This window comes from Oncorhynchus tshawytscha, linkage group LG11 (assembly GCF_018296145.1).
Source record: "Oncorhynchus tshawytscha isolate Ot180627B linkage group LG11, Otsh_v2.0, whole genome shotgun sequence".
NCBI classification, from domain to species: Eukaryota; Metazoa; Chordata; class Actinopteri; order Salmoniformes; family Salmonidae; genus Oncorhynchus; species Oncorhynchus tshawytscha.
The window spans coordinates 4,445,765-4,463,755 of NC_056439.1; the positions used below are offsets into that span (position 1 = coordinate 4,445,765).

The window sequence follows — 17,991 nt, forward strand, 5'->3', positions numbered from 1 at the left end:
AGGGTACTACCTTATTTTGGCTGTAGAGTTCTACCGTAGAGTTCAGCAGATGGAACACCCCATGGTACTGTTTTAGAGAGAATCTACTGTGGAAAGAGTATTCCTCCATGGGGCCTTGGTGTGTATGTGTGTATGTGTGTGTGTATGTGTGTGTGTGTGTGTGTGTGCGTGCGCGTGTGTGTGTTTCTCTGCAGTGCGGACAGGGACCCACACAGCTGGCTCAGTCACAGCTCTTTTCCTTTCTTCCCCTTCCTTTTTTAGAAAGTTTGTTTGTTTGCAGCACTGGGGAGGGGAGAAAGAGAAAGAGAGGCAGAGGGAGAGAGAGAAAGAGAGAGAGAAGAGAGAGGGGAGAGAGGAGAGGGAGGGAGGGAGGGAGGGAGGGAGGGAGGGAGGGAGGGAGGGAGGGAGGGAGGGAGGGAGGGAGGGAGGGAGGGAGGGAGGGAGGGAGGGAGGGAGGGAGGGAGGGAGGGAGGGAGGGAGGGAGAAAGAGGGGGAGTTCTGACAGGCATGACTGAAGGGAGAGAGAGGGAGAGAGAGAAAGAGAGGGAGAGAGAGAAAGAGAGAGAAAGAGAGGGAGAGGGAGAAAGAGGCAGGGAGAAAGAGGGAGGGAGAAATAGAGGGAGAGGGAGAAAGAGAGAGAAAGAAAGAAAGAAAGGGAGAGAGAGAGAGAGGGGAGGGAGAGAGAGAAAGAGCGGGAGAGAGAGAAAGAGAGGGAGAGTGAGAGAGGGGGAGGGAGAGAAAGAGGGAGACAGAGAGAAAGAGAGAGGAGAGAGAGAGGGGGAGAGAGAGAGAAAGAGGGGGGAGAGAGAGAAAGAGATTGGGGGAGGGAGAGAGAGAAAGAGGGGAGAGAGAGAAAGAGAGGGAGGGAGAGAGGGAAAGAGAGGGAGAGAGAGAGGGGAGGGAGAGAGAGAAAGAATGGGAGAGAGAGAAAGAGAGGGAGAGAGAGAGAGGGGGAGGGAGAGAGAGAAAGAGCGGGAGAGAGAGAAAGAGAGGGAGAGAGATAAAGAGAGAGAAAGAGCGGGAGAGAGAGAAAGAGAGGGAGAGAGAGAGAGGGGGAGGGAGAGAGAGAGAGAAAGAGCAGGAGAGAGAGAGAAAGAGAGGGAGAGAGATAAAGAGAGAGAGGGGGAGAGACATGAGAGAGAGGAACAGAGAGTATAATGTATTCTGTGTGACATTTGCATGTATTTTTTCCTCCTCTACTAATTTATTTATGTAACCTTTATTTAACTAGGTTGTTATGAGGGCCACAATGCAGTCGTTGTTACGAGGGCCACAATGCAGTGGTTGTTATGAGGGCCACAATGCAGTGGTTGTTATGAGGGCCACAATGCAGTGGTTGTTATGAGGGCCACAATGCAGTCAGTTAAACGAGGGCCACAATGCAGTGGTTGTTATGAGAGCCACAATGCAGTGGTTGTTATGAGAGCCACAATGCAGTGGTTGTTATGAGGGCCACAATGCAGTGGTTGTTATGAGAGCCACAATGCAGTGGTTGTTATGAGGGCCACAATGCAGTGGTTGTTATGAGGGCCACAATGCAGTGGTTGTTATGAGAGCCACAATGCAGTGGTTGTTATGAGGGCCACAATGCAGTGGTTGTTATGAGAGCCACAATGCAGTGGTTGTTATGAGGGCCACAATGCAGTGGTTGTTATGAGGGCCACAATGCAGTGGTTTGGGCCACAATGAGTGGTTGTTATGAGAGCCACAATGCAGTGGTTGTTATGAGAGCCACAATGCAGTGGTTGTTATGAGGGCCACAATGCAGTGGTTGTTATGAGGGCCACAATGCAGTGGTTGTTATGAGGGCCACAATGCAGTGGTTGTTATGAGGGCCACAATGCAGTGGTTGTTATGAGGGCCACAATGCAGTGGTTGTTATGAGGGCCACAATGCAGTGGTTGTTATGAGGGCCACAATGCAGTGGTTGTTATGAGGGCCACAATGCAGTGGTTGGCCACAATGCAGTGGTTGTTTGAGGGCCACAATGCAGTGGTTGTTATGAGGGCCACAATGCAGTGGTTGTTATGAGGGCCACAATGCAGTGGTTGTTATGAGAGCCACAATGCAGTGGTTGTTATGAGGGCCACAATGCAGTGGTTGTTATGAGAGCCACAATGCAGTGGTTGTTATGAGAGCCACAATGCAGTGGTTGTTATGAGGGCCACAATGCAGTGGTTGTTATGAGGGCCACAATGCAGTGGTTGTTATGAGGGCCACAATGCAGTGGTTGTTATGAGGCCACAATGCAGTGGTTGTTATGAGGGCCACAATGCAGTGGTTGTTATGAGGAGCCACAATGCAGTGGTTGTTATGAGGGCCACAATGCAGTGGTTGTTATGAGGGCCACAATGCAGTGGTTGTTATGAGGGCCACAATGCAGTGGTTGTTATGAGGGCCACAATGCAGTGGTTGTTATGAGGGCCACAATGCAGTGGTTGTTATGAGGGCCACAATGCAGTGGTTGTTATGAGGGCCACAATGCAGTGGTTGTTATGAGGGCCACAATGCAGTGGTTGTTATGAGGGCCACAATGCAGTGGTTGTTATGAGGGCCACAATGCAGTGGTTGTTATGAGGGCCACAATGCAGTGGTTGTTATGAGGGCCACAATGCAGTGGTTGTTATGAGGGCCACAATGCAGTGGTTGTGCATGAGGGCCACAATGCAGTGGTTGTTATGAGGGCCACAATGCAGTGGTTGTTATGAGCCACAATGCAGTGGTTGTTATGAGGGCCACAATGCAGTGGTTGTTATGAGGGCCACAATGCAGTGGTTGTTATGAGGGCCACAATGCAGTGGTTATGCCACAATGCAGTGGAGGGCCACAATGCAGTGGTTGTTATGAGGGCCACAATGCAGTGGTTGTTATGAGGGCCACAATGCAGTGGTTGTTATGAGGGCCACAATGCAGTGGTTGTTACGAGGGCCACAATGCAGTGGTTGTTATGAGGGCCACAATGCAGTGGTTGTTATGAGAGCCACAGCGCAGTGGTTTTGTATGATGGCCACAGCGCAGTGGTTTTGTATGAGGGCCACAGAGCAGTGTTTGGTATGAGGGCCACAATGCGGTGTTTGGTATGAGGGCCACAATGCGGTGTTTGGTATGAGGGCCACAGAGCAGTGTTTGGTATGAGGGCCACAGAGCAGTGGTTGGTATGAGGGCCACAACACAGCGGTTGGTATGAGGGCCACAGAGCAGCGGTTGGTTTGAGGGCCACAGAGCAGCGGTTGGTATGAGGGCCACAGAGCAGTGGTTGGTATGAGGGCCACAGAGCAGAGGTTGGTATGAGGGCCACAGAGCAGTGGTTGGTATGAGGGCCACAGAGCAGAGGTTGGTATGCAGGCCACAGAGCAGTGGTTGGTATGAGGACCACAGAGCAGAGGTTGGTATGAGGGCCACAGAGCAGAGGTTGGTATGAGGGCCACAGAGCAGAGGTTGGTATGAGGGCCATAGATCATGTGAAGAAACTGAGAGAGAGAAGAAGCTGAGAGAGAGAAGAAGCTGAGAGAGAGAAGAAGCTGAGAGAGAAGATGCTGAGAGAGAGAAGAAGCTGAGAGAGAGAAGAAGCTGAGAGAGAGAAGAAGCTGAGAGATGAAGCTGAGAGAAGAAACTGAGAGAAGAAGCTGAGAGAAGGAGGAGGAAGGTAGTTTTAAAAAGAATAGCTTCCCCTTACTAGCAGGCACATCACCAAATAGAATGTTTTAGCCTCTAAATTCGTTCTGTCTCTCTTTCTCAAATACACACTCAATTCAATTCAAGGGCTTTATTGGCGTGGGAAACATGTGTTAACATTGCCAAAGCAAGTGAGGTAGATAATATATAAAGTGAATATATAAAGTGAAATAAACAATAAAAATTAACAGTAAACATTACACATACAGAAGTTTCAAAACAATAAAGACATTACAAATATCATATTATATATATATATATACAGTGTTTTAACAATGTTCAACAAACTCTCTCTCCCTCACTCATCTTTTCTCTCTCTCTCCCTCACTCATCTTTTCTCTCTCTCTCCCTCACTCGTCACACACACACACACACACACACAGCCATCTCCTTGGGTCTCTCCACACACATTAATTGCCTCCACTTTTCTTCCTTGACCCATGCTGGCATACACACAGACACACACACAGGGTGTCTGTCTCAGCCGAGAGAGAGGCCATGAGGATCCACAGGGTGCGCATCATACCCATCATGCACCTGTGAACCTTCCCAGCATGCCCATGTAGGGCCAGGCACCAATACTGTCAGAAAGAAACACTCCACTGAAGCCTGTAGACAGACACACACATACCCACAGAGCACACACATACACTGCAGGGACAGAGATTCACTCTTGTTATACAATATACATCTCTATCAATCTATTACAACCTTTAACATCTCTATCAGTCTATTACAACCTTTAACATCTCTGTCAGTCTATTACAACCCTTAACATATCTATCAATCTATTACAACCTTTAACATCTCTATCAGTCTATTACAACCTTTAACATCTCTGTCAGTCTATTACAACCCTTAACATATCTGTCAGTCTATTACAACCTTTAACATCTCTGTCAGTCTATACCAACCTTTAACATCTCTGTCAGTCTATTACAACATTTAACATCTCTGTCAGTCTATTACAACCTTTAACATCTCTGTCAGTCTATTACAACCTTTAACATCTCTGTCAGTCTATTACAACCTTTAACATCTCTGTCAGTCTATTACAACCTTTAACATCTCTGTCAGTCTATTACAACATTTAACATCTCTGTCAGTCTATTACAACATTTAACATCTCTGTCAGTCTATTACAACCTTTAACATCTCTGTCAGTCTATTACAACCTTTAACATCTCTGTCAGTCTATTACAACCTTTAACATCTCTGTCAGTCTATTACAACCTTTAACATCTCTGTCAGTCTATACCAACCTTTAACATCTCTGTCAGTCTATTACAACCTTTAACATCTCTATCAGTCTATTACAACCTTTAACATCTCTATCAGTCTATTACAACCTTTAACATCTCTGTCAGTCTATTACAACCTTTAACATCTCTATCAGTCTATTACAACCTTTAACATCTCTGTCAGTCTATTACAACCTTTAACATCTCTGTCAGTCTATACCAACCATTAACATCTCTGTCAGTCTATTACAACCTTTAACATCTCTGTCAGTCTATTACAACCTTTAACATCTCTGTCAGTCTATTACAACCTTTAACATCTCTGTCAGTCTATTACAACCTTTAACATCTCTGTCAGTCTATTACAACCTTTACATCTCTGTCAGTCTATTACAACCTTTAACATCTCTGTCAGTCTATTACAACCTTTAACATCTCTGTCAGTCTATTACAACATTTAACATCTCTGTCAGTCTATTACAACCTTTAACATCTCTGTCAGTCTATTACAACCTTTAACATCTCTATTGGTCTATTACAACCTTTAACATCTCTGTCAGTCTATACCAACCTTTAACATCTCTGTCAGTCTATTACAACCTTTAACATCTCTGTCAGTCTATTACAACCTTTAACATCTCTATTGGTCTATTACAACATTTAACATCTCTGTCAGTCTATACCAACCTTTAACATCTCTGTCAGTCTATTACAACCTTTAACATCTCTGTCAGTCTATTACAACCTTTAACATCTCTGTCAGTCTATACCAACCTTTAACATCTCTGTCAGTCTATTACAACCTTTAACATCTCTGTCAGTCTATACCAACCTTTAACATCTCTGTCAGTCTATTACAACCTTTAACATCTCTGTCAGTCTATACCAACCTTTAACATCTCTGTCAGTCTATTACAACCTTTAACATCTCTGTCAGTCTATTACAACCTTTAACATCTCTGTCAGTCTATACCAACCTTTAACATCTCTGTCAGTCTATTACAACATTTAACATCTCTGTCAGTCTATTACAACATTTAACATCTCTGTCAGTCTATTACAACATTTAACATCTCTATTAGTCTATTACAACTTTTAACATCTCTGTCAGTCTATTACAACCTTTAACATCTCTGTCAGTCTATTACAACCTTTAACATCTCTATCAGTCTCTCTCAATTTTCTCTATCATACAAAATCTGTTTGTCAATCTTATCCATACATTCGTCTATATGCTATCTATTCTCTCTCTCTCTCTCTCTCTCTCTCTCTCTCTCTCTCTCTCCCTTCCTCCCTCCAACTCTCTGCGGCCTTGTCTGTACTTTCCTCTTAATTAAGAGTGATTGTTCAAGAGCATCATCAAGAGAGACATTGACCACAGGCGATACACACACACACACACACGCTCAGCTTCCTCTCACAATTGACTGTCCTCATTATTAAAGTGGTTGGTGTAATATGGGAGAAGAGGGTACATACCACCTAAGGCAAGGGACCAGCTACAGTTTTTAATGCCTACTTTTGTAAAAAATAAAATGTCACACACACATGCAGGCATGTACACACACTCTCTCACACACACGTATCCAGGACCCAGTGGTATGGGGCAGGTTAATATCTCCCTAATTTGTTACAGGACTGAGCAGTATAGAACAGAGATAGAACTGATACAGGACTGAGTAGTATAGAACAGAGATAGAACTGATACAGGACTGAGCAATATAGAACAGAGATAGAACTGATACAGGACTGAGCAATATAGAACAGAGATAGAACTGATACAGGACTGAGCAGTATAGAACAGAGATAGAACTGATACAGGACTGAGCAATATAGAACAGAGATAGAACTGATACAGGACTGAGCAATATAGAACAGAGATAGAACTGATACAGGACTGAGTAGTATAGAACAGAGATAGAACTGATACAGGACTGAGCAATATAGAACAGAGATAGAACTGATACAGGACTGAGTAGTATAGAACAGAGATAGAACTGATACAGGACTGAGCAATATAGAACAGAGATAGAACTGATACAGGACTGAGTAGTATAGAACAGAGATAGAACTGATACAGGACTGAGCAATATAGAACAGAGATAGAACTGATACAGGACTGAGCAATATAGAGCAGAGATAGAACTGATACAGGGCTGAGTAGTATAGAACAGAGATAGAACTGATACAGGACTGAGTAGTATAGAACAGAGATAGAACTGATACAGGACTGAGCAATATAGAACAGAGATAGAACTGATACAGGACTGAGTAGTATAGAACAGAGATAGAACTGATACAGGACTGAGTAGTATAGAACAGAGATAGAACTGATACAGGACTGAGCAATATAGAACAGAGATAGAACTGATACAGGACTGAGCAGTATAGAACAGAGATAGAACTGATACAGGACTGAGCAGTATAGAACAGAGATAGAACTGATACAGGACTGAGGAGTATAGAACAGAGATAGAACTGATACAGGACTGAGTAGTATAGAACAGAGATAGAACTGATACAGGACTGAGTAGTATAGAACAGAGATAGAACTGATACAGGACTGAGGAGTATAGAACAGAGATAGAACTGATACAGGACTGAGTAGTATAGAACAGAGATAGAACTGATACAGGGCTGAGCAATATAGAACAGAGAACTGGGATAGAACTGATACAGGGCTGAGCAGTATAGAACGGAGATAGAACTGATACAGGACTGAGCAATATAGAACAGAGATAGAACTGATACAGGACTGAGCAATATAGAACAGAGATAGAACTGATACAGGACTGAGCAATATAGAACAGAGATAGAACTGATACAGGACTGAGCAATATAGAACAGAGATAGAACTGATACAGGACTGAGCAATATAGAACAGAGATAGAACTGATACAGGGCTGAGTAGTATAGAACAGAGAACTGGGATAGAGTCCCACATGACTTCTCTGCCTCTAATTGTGTTTCTCCCATCAGCTGTATGTAACACAGTAGCTCTCCACCAATCAATCCCATTCATCTGTAAAGCCCTTTTGACATTAGCAGTTGTCACTAAGTGACTAAGGACTACACAGTGAGAACTCTGTGTAGTCCATACATAAAGTAGGGCTTTGTGTGTGTGTGTGTGTGTGTGTGTGTGTGTGTGTGTGTGTGTGTGTGTGTGTGTGTGTGTGTGTGTGTGTGTGTGTGTGTGTGTGTGTGTGTGTGTGCGTGTGCGTGTGTGCGTGCGTGCGTGCATGTGGAGGGAACTTGAACAGAGCACGCTGACAGGCCACTAACACACACACACACTCTGTTAAAGAATGAATGTAAATGCTGTAAAAAGACAGAAAGATATGAGATACGTATAGCTGTGGGTTCAGTGAATTGGGATCGCTAAAGCCTTGATGGAACCATCTGTCACAACTAAGTGAGCTGTTATGTATTTACTGCCACACTTCCTTATCACAGCCTACATGCACACACACACACACACTTCCCCATCGCCGCCTGTTATCCTGCCTGAAGGGTATATAGCCTATTATCCATGTCTTGATGACTCTATGAGAATACAGCTGATGTGGATATGGCCCAGCGCCGCCATCAAGTAGACAGCCGTGAAAGTCCTACTGTACGTACGAGGCGACTATCTCGCTTTTTCAATCTTGTAAGTTGAAAAAGCCCACCGGCAAGCGGCCCGGTAGTGTAGATGTGAAACACGGTAATACATTTCCATGTGAGACGGTTGTATGATGTAGTATGTCTTCATCATTCTGGTCTAGTTGTCTGGAGCAGCCGTAAGATAAAGCTCAGAAGGCCGTCAGCGTTTTGATTAAAGGATCCCGTCTCTGTCTTTCTGGCGACTCAGTCATTTCTTCAGACGCCTGCCTCTCCCTCCTCCCGGGAAAAATCGGAAATTGTCCTCCCCATTTCAGACGGTCTCCCCACAACAATCGCTGCAGGAAATTGGGCTTTAGGGGCGAGATACAGAAGAGGGGTGGGTGCTCTTTCCTGTGCGATCTGCTAATAACAGCCTTAGAGATGTGACCGTGGTCCTGATCTAAAGTAGTGCACTATAAATGACACTAGAATGCCATTTGGGGCGCACTCCAGGAGTGCTGTTGCAGTGTTGTTGTCTCTGTAGTGGTGTTGTCTCTGCAGTGTTGTTGTCTCTGTAGTGTTGTTGTCTCTGTAGTGTTGTTGTCTCTGCATTGTGCAGCCATTGCTACTCTGTATCTGTGATGAAGGTATTGTGTGTGGAGAGTCAGAGAAAAATAACATGCTATCATTACCTTGCAAACCAATATGCAGTGTGTGTGTGTGTGTGTGTGTGTGCGCGCGCGTGTGTGTGTGTGTGCGTGTGAACTCGAGACACACTTAACACATTCTTGGAATCCAGTTGGCTTTGTATGTATGTGTCAGTGTATTTCTGTATGTGTGTGGTGTCTAGGAAGAGGGTTATTGTGGTCTGAATTTTGCAGGAACTCAAGTTGGAAATGTGTGATAGCCATGACTAGCTAGTCAAATGGCCACGGTCTCCAAGTTGTTATGCACGCCAGACATACATCACAATCTAGTGAACACAGACGCAATGATGACACGGTTATTGACTGACAAACCAAGTATTCACCCAGGCAAACCAACTGTCACAATGTCACAATGTCCCATTAACACTTTCTATGTCAGTATGATTTCTAAAACCTGTATGTTCTGTTGCCATTTCATTTTGTGTTGTTTGTTTGTTTGTTAGTCTTATTGTTTATGGGCGGTTTAATTTTTTTCTTTAGGTTCTCCCATGCCATCCTCTCTACCCAGCCCATCAGTTACTGACCATTCACACTCGCAACCACCATCACCCAATCTCCATGACAACCAGAGCTCGTTGCTAAGTAGCGCCAGCGCCCATCCAGCGGTCCATGAGTCGGACGAGGACGAGTACACAGCCACGCTGTACTTACCTGTAACGCAGGTCACAGCTCACAGCCACCACGGCCTCGCCTGTAATGGTAAGGCACAACGTCCCTACAATGTTCCCACAACCTTCTCTCCCTTGACTGCACAACGTTCCCACAACCTTCTCTCTTTAGTATATAATGTTCTCAAAATGTCCTGTAATGGTAAGGCACAACGTCCCTACAATGTTCTCACAACATTCTCTATCTGCGCTCTATACCGTTCCCACAATGTGCACAACATCCTCACAATGTTCCCGCTCTTTATTGCACAACATTCCCATAATGTTCCCTCTCTTTACTGCACAATATTCCCTCTCTTTACTGAACAATGTTCCCTCTCTTTACTGCACAACATTCCCTCTCTTTACTGAACAACGTTCCCTCTCTTTACTGACCAACGTTCCCTCTCTTTACTGCACAACATTCCCTCTCTTTACTGCACAACGTTCCCTCTCTTTACTGAACAACATTCCCCCTTTCTGAACAATTTACTGCACTGAACGTTCCCTCTCTTTACTGCACAACATTCCCTCTCTTTACTGAACAACGTTCCCTCTCTTTACTGAACAATGTTCCCATTCCGTTCTCTTTACTGCTTTACAACAATTCCCTCTCTTTACTGCACAACTTTCCCTCTTTCTCATTACTGCACAACGTTCCCTCTCTTTACTGCAACAACGTTCTTTACTGAACAATGTTCTCTTTTGCCCAACACCTGTAACAACGTTCCCTCTCTTTACTGCACAACTTTTCCTCTCATTACTGCACAACGTTCCCTCTCTTTACTGCACAACATTCCCTCAACGTTCCCTCTCTTTACTGAACAACGTTCCTTCTCTTTACTGCACAACGTTCCCATAACGTTCCCTCTCTTTACTGAACAACGTTCCCTCTCTTTACTGCACAACATTCCCATAACGTTCCCTCTCTTTACTGCACAACGTTCCCTCTCTTTACTGCACAACGTTCCCTCTCTTTACCGCACAACATTCCCTCTCTTTACTGAACAACCTTCCCTCTCTTTACTGCACAACATTCCCATAACGTTCCCTCTCTTTACTGCACAACGTTCCCTCTCTTTACTGCACAACGTTCCCTCTCTTTACTGCACAACGTTCCCTCTCTTTACTGAACAACCGTCCCTCTCTTTACTGCACAACATTCCCTCTCTTTACTGCACAACGTTCCCTCTCTTTACTCCACAGCGTTCCCATAACGTTCCCTCTCTTTACTGAACAACGTTCCCTCTCTTTACTGAACAACTTTTCCCTCGTTCTTTACTGCACAACGTTCCCTGTCTTTACTGCACAACGTTCCTCTCTTTACTGAACAACGTTCCCATAATGTTTCCTTCTCTTTACTGCACAACGTTCCCATAATGTTCCCTCTCTTTACTGCACAACGTTCCCTCCCTTTACTGCACAACTTTCCCTCTCTTTACTGCACAACGTTCCCTCTCTTTACCGCACAACATTCCCTCTCTTTACTGAACAACTTTCCCTCTCTTTACTGCACAACATTCCCATAACGTTCCCTCTCTTTACTGAACAACGTTCCCTCTCTTTACCGCACAACATTCCCTCTCTTTACTGAACAACCTTCCCTCTCTTTACTGCACAACATTCCCTCTCTTTACTGCACAACATTCCCTCTCTTTACTGAACAATGTTCCCTCTCTTTAACTGCACAACGTTCCCTCTCTTTACTGAACAACGTTCCCTCTCTTTACTGAACAACGTTCCCTCTCTTTACTGCACAACATTCCCTCAACGTTCCCTCTCTTTACTGAACAACATTCCCTCTCTTTACTGCACAACGTTCCCTCTCTTTACTGCACAACATTCCCTCTCTTTACTGCACAACGTTCCCTCTCTTTACTGCACAACGTTCCCTCTCTTTACTGCACAACGTTCCCTCTCTTTACTGCACAACGTTCCCTCTCTTTACTGCACAACGTTCCCTCTCTTTACTGCACAACATTCCCTGTCTTTACTGCACAACGTTCCCTCTCTTTACTGCACAACGTTCCCATAATGTTCCCTCTCTTTACTGCACAACATTCCCATAACATTCCCTCTCTTTACCGCACAACGTTCCCTCTCTTTACTGCACAACTTTCCCTCTCTTTACTGCACAACATTCCCATAACGTTCCCTCTCTTTACTGCACAACATTCCCTCTCTTTACTGCATAACGTTCTCTCTCTTTACTGCACAACGTTCCCTCTCTTTACTGTATAATGTTCTCGCAACATCTTGTAATGGTGAGGCACAGCATTGTTGCTACGTTCTCTCTATTTACTAACACAACAGTTACTCTCTTTGCTGACAACAGAACGTTTCTCTATTCTCAATGTGTGCTTATGGAAATGCCCGGAACTGCCAGCTGTTTCTAGTTAGTCTGATTGATAGCCAGACAGACTCTTATAGAGAAGTTAAATATAGTTCATTTTCCCATTCTAACTAGTCTATATGTCCTGTTTCCCTGTCATGCGGTTGAAACCTCTGTCTGAACTGTGTGTCTGCTGTTATAGCATTGCTGTCTGTTATGATCATTGTTTGACATGTGTTGTAGATTTAGTCTGGTAATTGCTGACCCAATGCAGTTGGGGTTAAAGTTGAAATGAAGGTTTAAGTGCATCTCAAGTACACAGAGAGGACTAGTTTCTCCTAATGTGACATTAGAGCCATTCAGAGCAGAGGTCAGTAGCCAGACTGTGGATAGGAGACGGGAGGCTCTGTTAATAGGCCCGTTGGCTGTGACTGCATCTCGTTGTCATAGAGACAGGACTATACTATGACAAGGCACTTCTCACCCCAACATGGCCCAGTTTCGGCCTGCCTCTCTCTCTCTCCCGTTGTCTGAGAGAAAGACTTGCGCACATGCACCCAGACACACACACACGCACACACACACAAACAAGCACAGACACTCACAGACAGTGACTCAGTGCTCCCAGTCTGACTGCATCAGTGTCAGGAAGAGAGAGGGACGGAGAGGAGAGGTCCTAACCTGTAGTGGCTGTCACTACCAGACATCGGGCCTCCGCTGGATCTGCACTGTGAATCTAGAGGAGACTGGACAGAGAATAGAGAGAGACGCTGGGAGGAGTGCTCAATTAAAGCTGTTTATACACTTATGAATGTGCTTAATTAAACAGTTAAAAAACGGTCTTGTTTATAAGCCATTTATAGGCAGAACTTCAAATAGATTTGTACTTATTTTGTCATGTTCATCTGTAGAAGAGTCCATTTTGTCATGTTTATCTGTAGAAGTCCATTTTATCATGTTTATCTGTAGAAGAGTCCATTTTGTCATGTTTATCTGTTGAAGAGTCCATTTTGTCATGTTTATCTGTTGAAGAGTCCATTTTATCATGTTCATCTGTAGAAGAGTCCATTTTGTCATGTTCATCTGTAGAAGAGTCCATTTTGTCATGTTTATCTGTTGAAGAGTCCATTTTGTCATGTTTATCTGTAGAAGAGTCCATTTTGTCATGTTTATCTGTAGAAGAGTCCATTTTGTCATGTTTATCTGTAGAAGAGTCCATTTTGTCATGTTTATCTGTAGAAGAGTCCATTTTGTCATGTTTATCTGTAGAAGAGTCCATTTTGTCATGTTTATCTGTAGAAGAGTCCATTTTATCATGTTCATCTGTAGAAGAGTCCATTTTGTCATGTTCATCTGTAGAAGAGTCCATTTTGTCATGTTTATCTGTTGAATAGTCCATTTTATCATGTTCATCTGTAGAAGAGTCCATTTTGTCATGTTTATCTGTAGAAGAGTCCATTTTGTCATGTTTATCTGTAGAAGAGTCCATTTTGTCATGTTTATCTGTAGAAGAGTCCATTTTGTCATGTTTATCTGTAGAAGAGTCCATTTTGTCATGTTTATCTGTTGAAGAGTCCATTTTATTATGTTTATCTGTAGAAGAGTCCATTTTGTCATGTTCATCTGTAGAAGAGTCCATTTTGTCATGTTCATCTGTTGAAGAGTCCATTTTGTCATGTTTATCTGTTCAATAGTCCATTTTATCATGTTTATCTGTAGAAGAGTCCATTTTGTCATGTTTATCTGTAGAAGAGTCCATTTTATCATGTTCATCTGTAGAAGAGTCCATTTTGTCATGTTTATCTGTAGAAGAGTCCATTTTGTCATGTTTATCTGTTGAATAGTCCATTTTATCATGTTCATCTGTAGAAGAGTCCATTTTGTCATGTTTATCTGTTCAATAGTCCATTTTATCATGTTTATCTGTAGAAGAGTCCATTTTGTCATGTTTATCTGTAGAAGAGTCCATTTGATCATGTTCATCTGTAGAAGAGTCCATTTTGTCATGTTTATCTGTTGAAGAGTCCATTTTGTCATGTTTATCTGTAGAAGAGTCCATTTTGTCATGTTTATCTGTAGAAGAGTCCATTTTGTCATGTTTATCTGTAGAAGAGTCCATTTTGTCATGTTTATCTGTAGAAGAGTCCATTTTGTCATGTTTATCTGTTGAAGAGTCCATTTTGTCATGTTTATCTGTAGAAGAGTCCATTTTATCATGTTTATCTGTAGAAGAGTCCATTTTGTCATGTTTATCTGTAGAAGAGTCCATTTTATCATGTTCATCTTTTGAAGAGTCCATTTTGTCAAGTTTATCTGTTGAAGAGTCCATTTTATCATGTTTATCTGTAGAAGAGTCCATTTTGTCATGTTTATCTGTAGAAGAGTCCATTTTATCATGTTTATCTGTAGAATAGTCAATTTTATCATGTTTATCTGTAGAAGAGTCCATTGTATCATGTTTATCTGTAGAAGAGTCCATTTTGTCATGTTTATCTGTAGAAGAGTCCATTTTATCATGTTCATCTTTTGAAGAGTCCATTTTGTCATGTTTATCTGTTGAAGAGTCCATTTTATCATGTTTATCTGTAGAAGAGTCCATTTTATCATGTTTATCTGTAGAAGAGTCCATTTTATCATGTTTATCTGTAGAAGAGTCCATTTTGTCATGTTTATCTGTAAAAGAGTCCATTTTGTCATGTTCATCTGTTGAAGAGTCCATTTTGTCATGTTTATCTGTAGAAGAGTCCATTTTGTCATGTTTATCTGTAAAAGAGTCCATTTTGTCATGTTTATCTGTAGAAGAGTCCATTTTATCATGTTTATCTGTAGAAGAGTCCATTTTGTCATGTTTATCTGTAAAAGAGTCCATTTTGTCATGTTCATCTGTTGAAGAGTCCATTTTGTCATGTTCATCTGTTGAAGAGTCCATTTTGTCATGTTTATCTGTAAAAGAGTCCATTTTGTCATGTTTATCTGTAGAAGAGTCCATTTTGTCATGTTTATCTGTAGAAGAGTCCATTTTATCATGTTTATCTGTAGAAGAGTCCATTTTGTCATGTTTATCTGTTGAATAGTCCATTTTATCATGTTCATCTTTTGAAGAGTCCATTTTGTCAAGTTTATCTGTTGAAGAGTCCATTTTATCATGTTTATCTGTAGAAGAGTCCATTTTGTCATGTTTATCTGTAGAAGAGTCCATTTTATCATGTTTATCTGTAGAATAGTCAATTTTATCATGTTTATCTGTAGAAGAGTCCATTGTATCATGTTTATCTGTAGAAGAGTCCATTTTGTCATGTTTATCTGTAGAAGAGTCCATTTTATCATGTTCATCTTTTGAAGAGTCCATTTTGTCATGTTTATCTGTTGAAGAGTCCATTTTATCATGTTTATCTGTAGAATAGTCCATTTTATCATGTTTATCTGTAGAAGAGTCCATTTTATCATGTTTATCTGTAGAAGAGTCCATTTTGTCATGTTTATCTGTAGAAGAGTCCATTTTGTCATGTTTATCTGTTGAAGAGTCCATTTTATCATGTTTATCTGTAGAAGAGTCCATTTTGTCATGTTTATCTGTAGAAGAGTCCATTTTGTCATGTTTATCTGTAGAAGAGTCCATTTTATCATGTTTATCTGTAGAAGAGTCCATTTTGTCATGTTTATCTGTAGAAGAGTCCATTTTGTCATGTTCCATCTGTTGAAGAGTCCATTTTGTCATGTTTATCTGTTGAAGAGTCCATTTTGTCATGTTTATCTGTAGAAGAGTCCATTTTGTCATGTTTATCTGTAGAAGAGTCCATTTTGTCATGTTCATCTGTAGAAGAGTCCATTTTGTCATGTTTATCTGTAGAAGAGTCCATTTTGTCATGTTTATCTGTAGAAGAGTCCATTTTGTCATGTTCATCTGTTGAAGAGTCCATTTTGTCATGTTCATCTGTAGAAGAGTCCATTTTGTCATGTTTATCTGTAGAAGAGTCCATTTTATCATGTTCATCTGTTGAAGAGTCCATTTTGTCATGTTTATCTGTTGAAGAGTCCATTTTATCATGTTTATCTGTAGAAGAGTCCATTTTGTCATGTTTATCTGTAGAAGAGTCCATTTTATCATGTTTATCTGTAGAATAGTCAATTTTATCATGTTTATCTGTAGAAGAGTCCATTGTATCATGTTTATCTGTAGAAGAGTCCATTTTGTCATGTTTATCTGTAAAAGAGTCCATTTTGTCATGTTCATCTGTTGAAGAGTCCATTTTGTCATGTTTATCTGTAGAAGAGTCCATTTTATCATGTTTATCTGTAGAAGAGTCCATTTTGTCATGTTTATCTGTAGAAGAGTCCATTTTATCATGTTCATCTGTAGAAGAGTCCATTTTGTCATGTTTATCTGTTGAAGAGTCCATTTTGTCATGTTTATCTGTAAAAGAGTCCATTTTGTCATGTTTATCTGTAGAAGAGTCCATTTTGTCATGTTCATCTGTAGAAGAGTCCATGTTTTCTGTAGAAGAGTCCATTTTGTCATGTTTATCTGTAGAAGAGTCCATTTTGTCATGTTTATCTGTAGAAGAGTCCATTTTGTCATGTTCATCTGTAGAAGAGTCCATTTTGTCATGTTCATCTGTTAGAAGAGTCCATTTTGTCATGTTTATCTGTAGAAGAGTCCATTTTGTCATGTTCATCTGTTGAAGAGTCCATTTTGTCATGTTCATCTGTAGAAGAGTCCATTTTGTCATGTTCATCTGTAGAAGAGTCCATTTTGTCATGTTCATCTGTTGAAGAGTCCATTTTGTCATGTTTATCTGTTGAATAGTCCATTTTATCATGTTTATCTGTAGAAGAGTCCATTTTGTCATGTTTATCTGTAGAAGAGTCCATTTTGTCATGTTTATCTGTAGAAGAGTCCATTTTGTCATGTTTATCTGTAGAAGAGTCCATTTTGTCATGTTTATCTGTAGAAGAGTCCATTTTATCATGTTTATCTGTAGAAGAGTCCATTTTTATTATGTTTATCTGTAGAAGAGTCCATTTTGTCATGTTTATCTGTAGAAGAGTCCATTTTATCATGTTTATCTGTAGAAGAGTCCATTTTATTATGTTTATCTGTAGAAGAGTCCATTTTGTCATGTTTATCTGTAGAAGAGTCCATTTTGTCATGTTTATCTGTAGAAGAGTCCATTTTGTCATGTTTATCTGTTGAAGAGTCCATTTTGTCATGTTTATCTGTTGAAGAGTCCATTTTGTCATGTTTATCTGTAGAAGAGTCCATTTTGTCATGTTTATCTGTTGAAGAGTCCATTTTATCATGTTTATCTGTAGAAGAGTCCATTTTATCATGTTTATCTGTAGAAGAGTCCATTTTATCATGTTTATCTGTAGAAGAGTCCATTTTGTCATGTTTATCTGTAGAAGAGTCCATTTTGTCATGTTTATCTGTAGAAGAGTCCATTTTATCATGTTTATCTGTAGAAGAGTCCATTTTATCATGTTTATCTGTAGAAGAGTCCATTTTGTCATGTTTATCTGTAGAAGAGTCCATTTTATCATGTTCATCTGTAGAAGAGTCCATTTTGTCATGTTTATCTGTAGAAGAGTCCATTTTGTCATGTTTATCTGTAGAAGAGTCCATTTTGTCATGTTTATCTGTAGAAGAGTCCATTTTGTCATGTTTATCTGTAGAAGAGTCCATTTTGTCATGTTTATCTGTTGAAGAGTCCATTTTGTCATGTTTATCTGTAGAAGAGTCCATTTTGTCATGTTTATCTGTAGAAGAGTCCATTTTGTCATGTTTATCTGTAGAAGAGTCCATTTTG

The 17,991-nt window shown here is 41.2% G+C and overlaps 1 protein-coding gene across 5 annotated transcripts in view; it reads left to right on the top strand.

Annotated features, from left to right (window-relative positions):
• The window catches only part of tenm3 (teneurin transmembrane protein 3), a 442,903-nt gene that overhangs the window by 252,026 nt on the left and 172,886 nt on the right, over positions 1–17,991 (top strand). For all 5 annotated transcript variants that reach the window (XM_042329704.1, XM_042329705.1, XM_042329706.1 and 2 more), the window contains one exon: positions 9,686–9,904. In XM_042329704.1, coding sequence (XP_042185638.1) covers positions 9,686–9,904 — 219 coding nt within the window. The remainder of the gene's footprint in view (positions 1–9,685; positions 9,905–17,991) is intronic.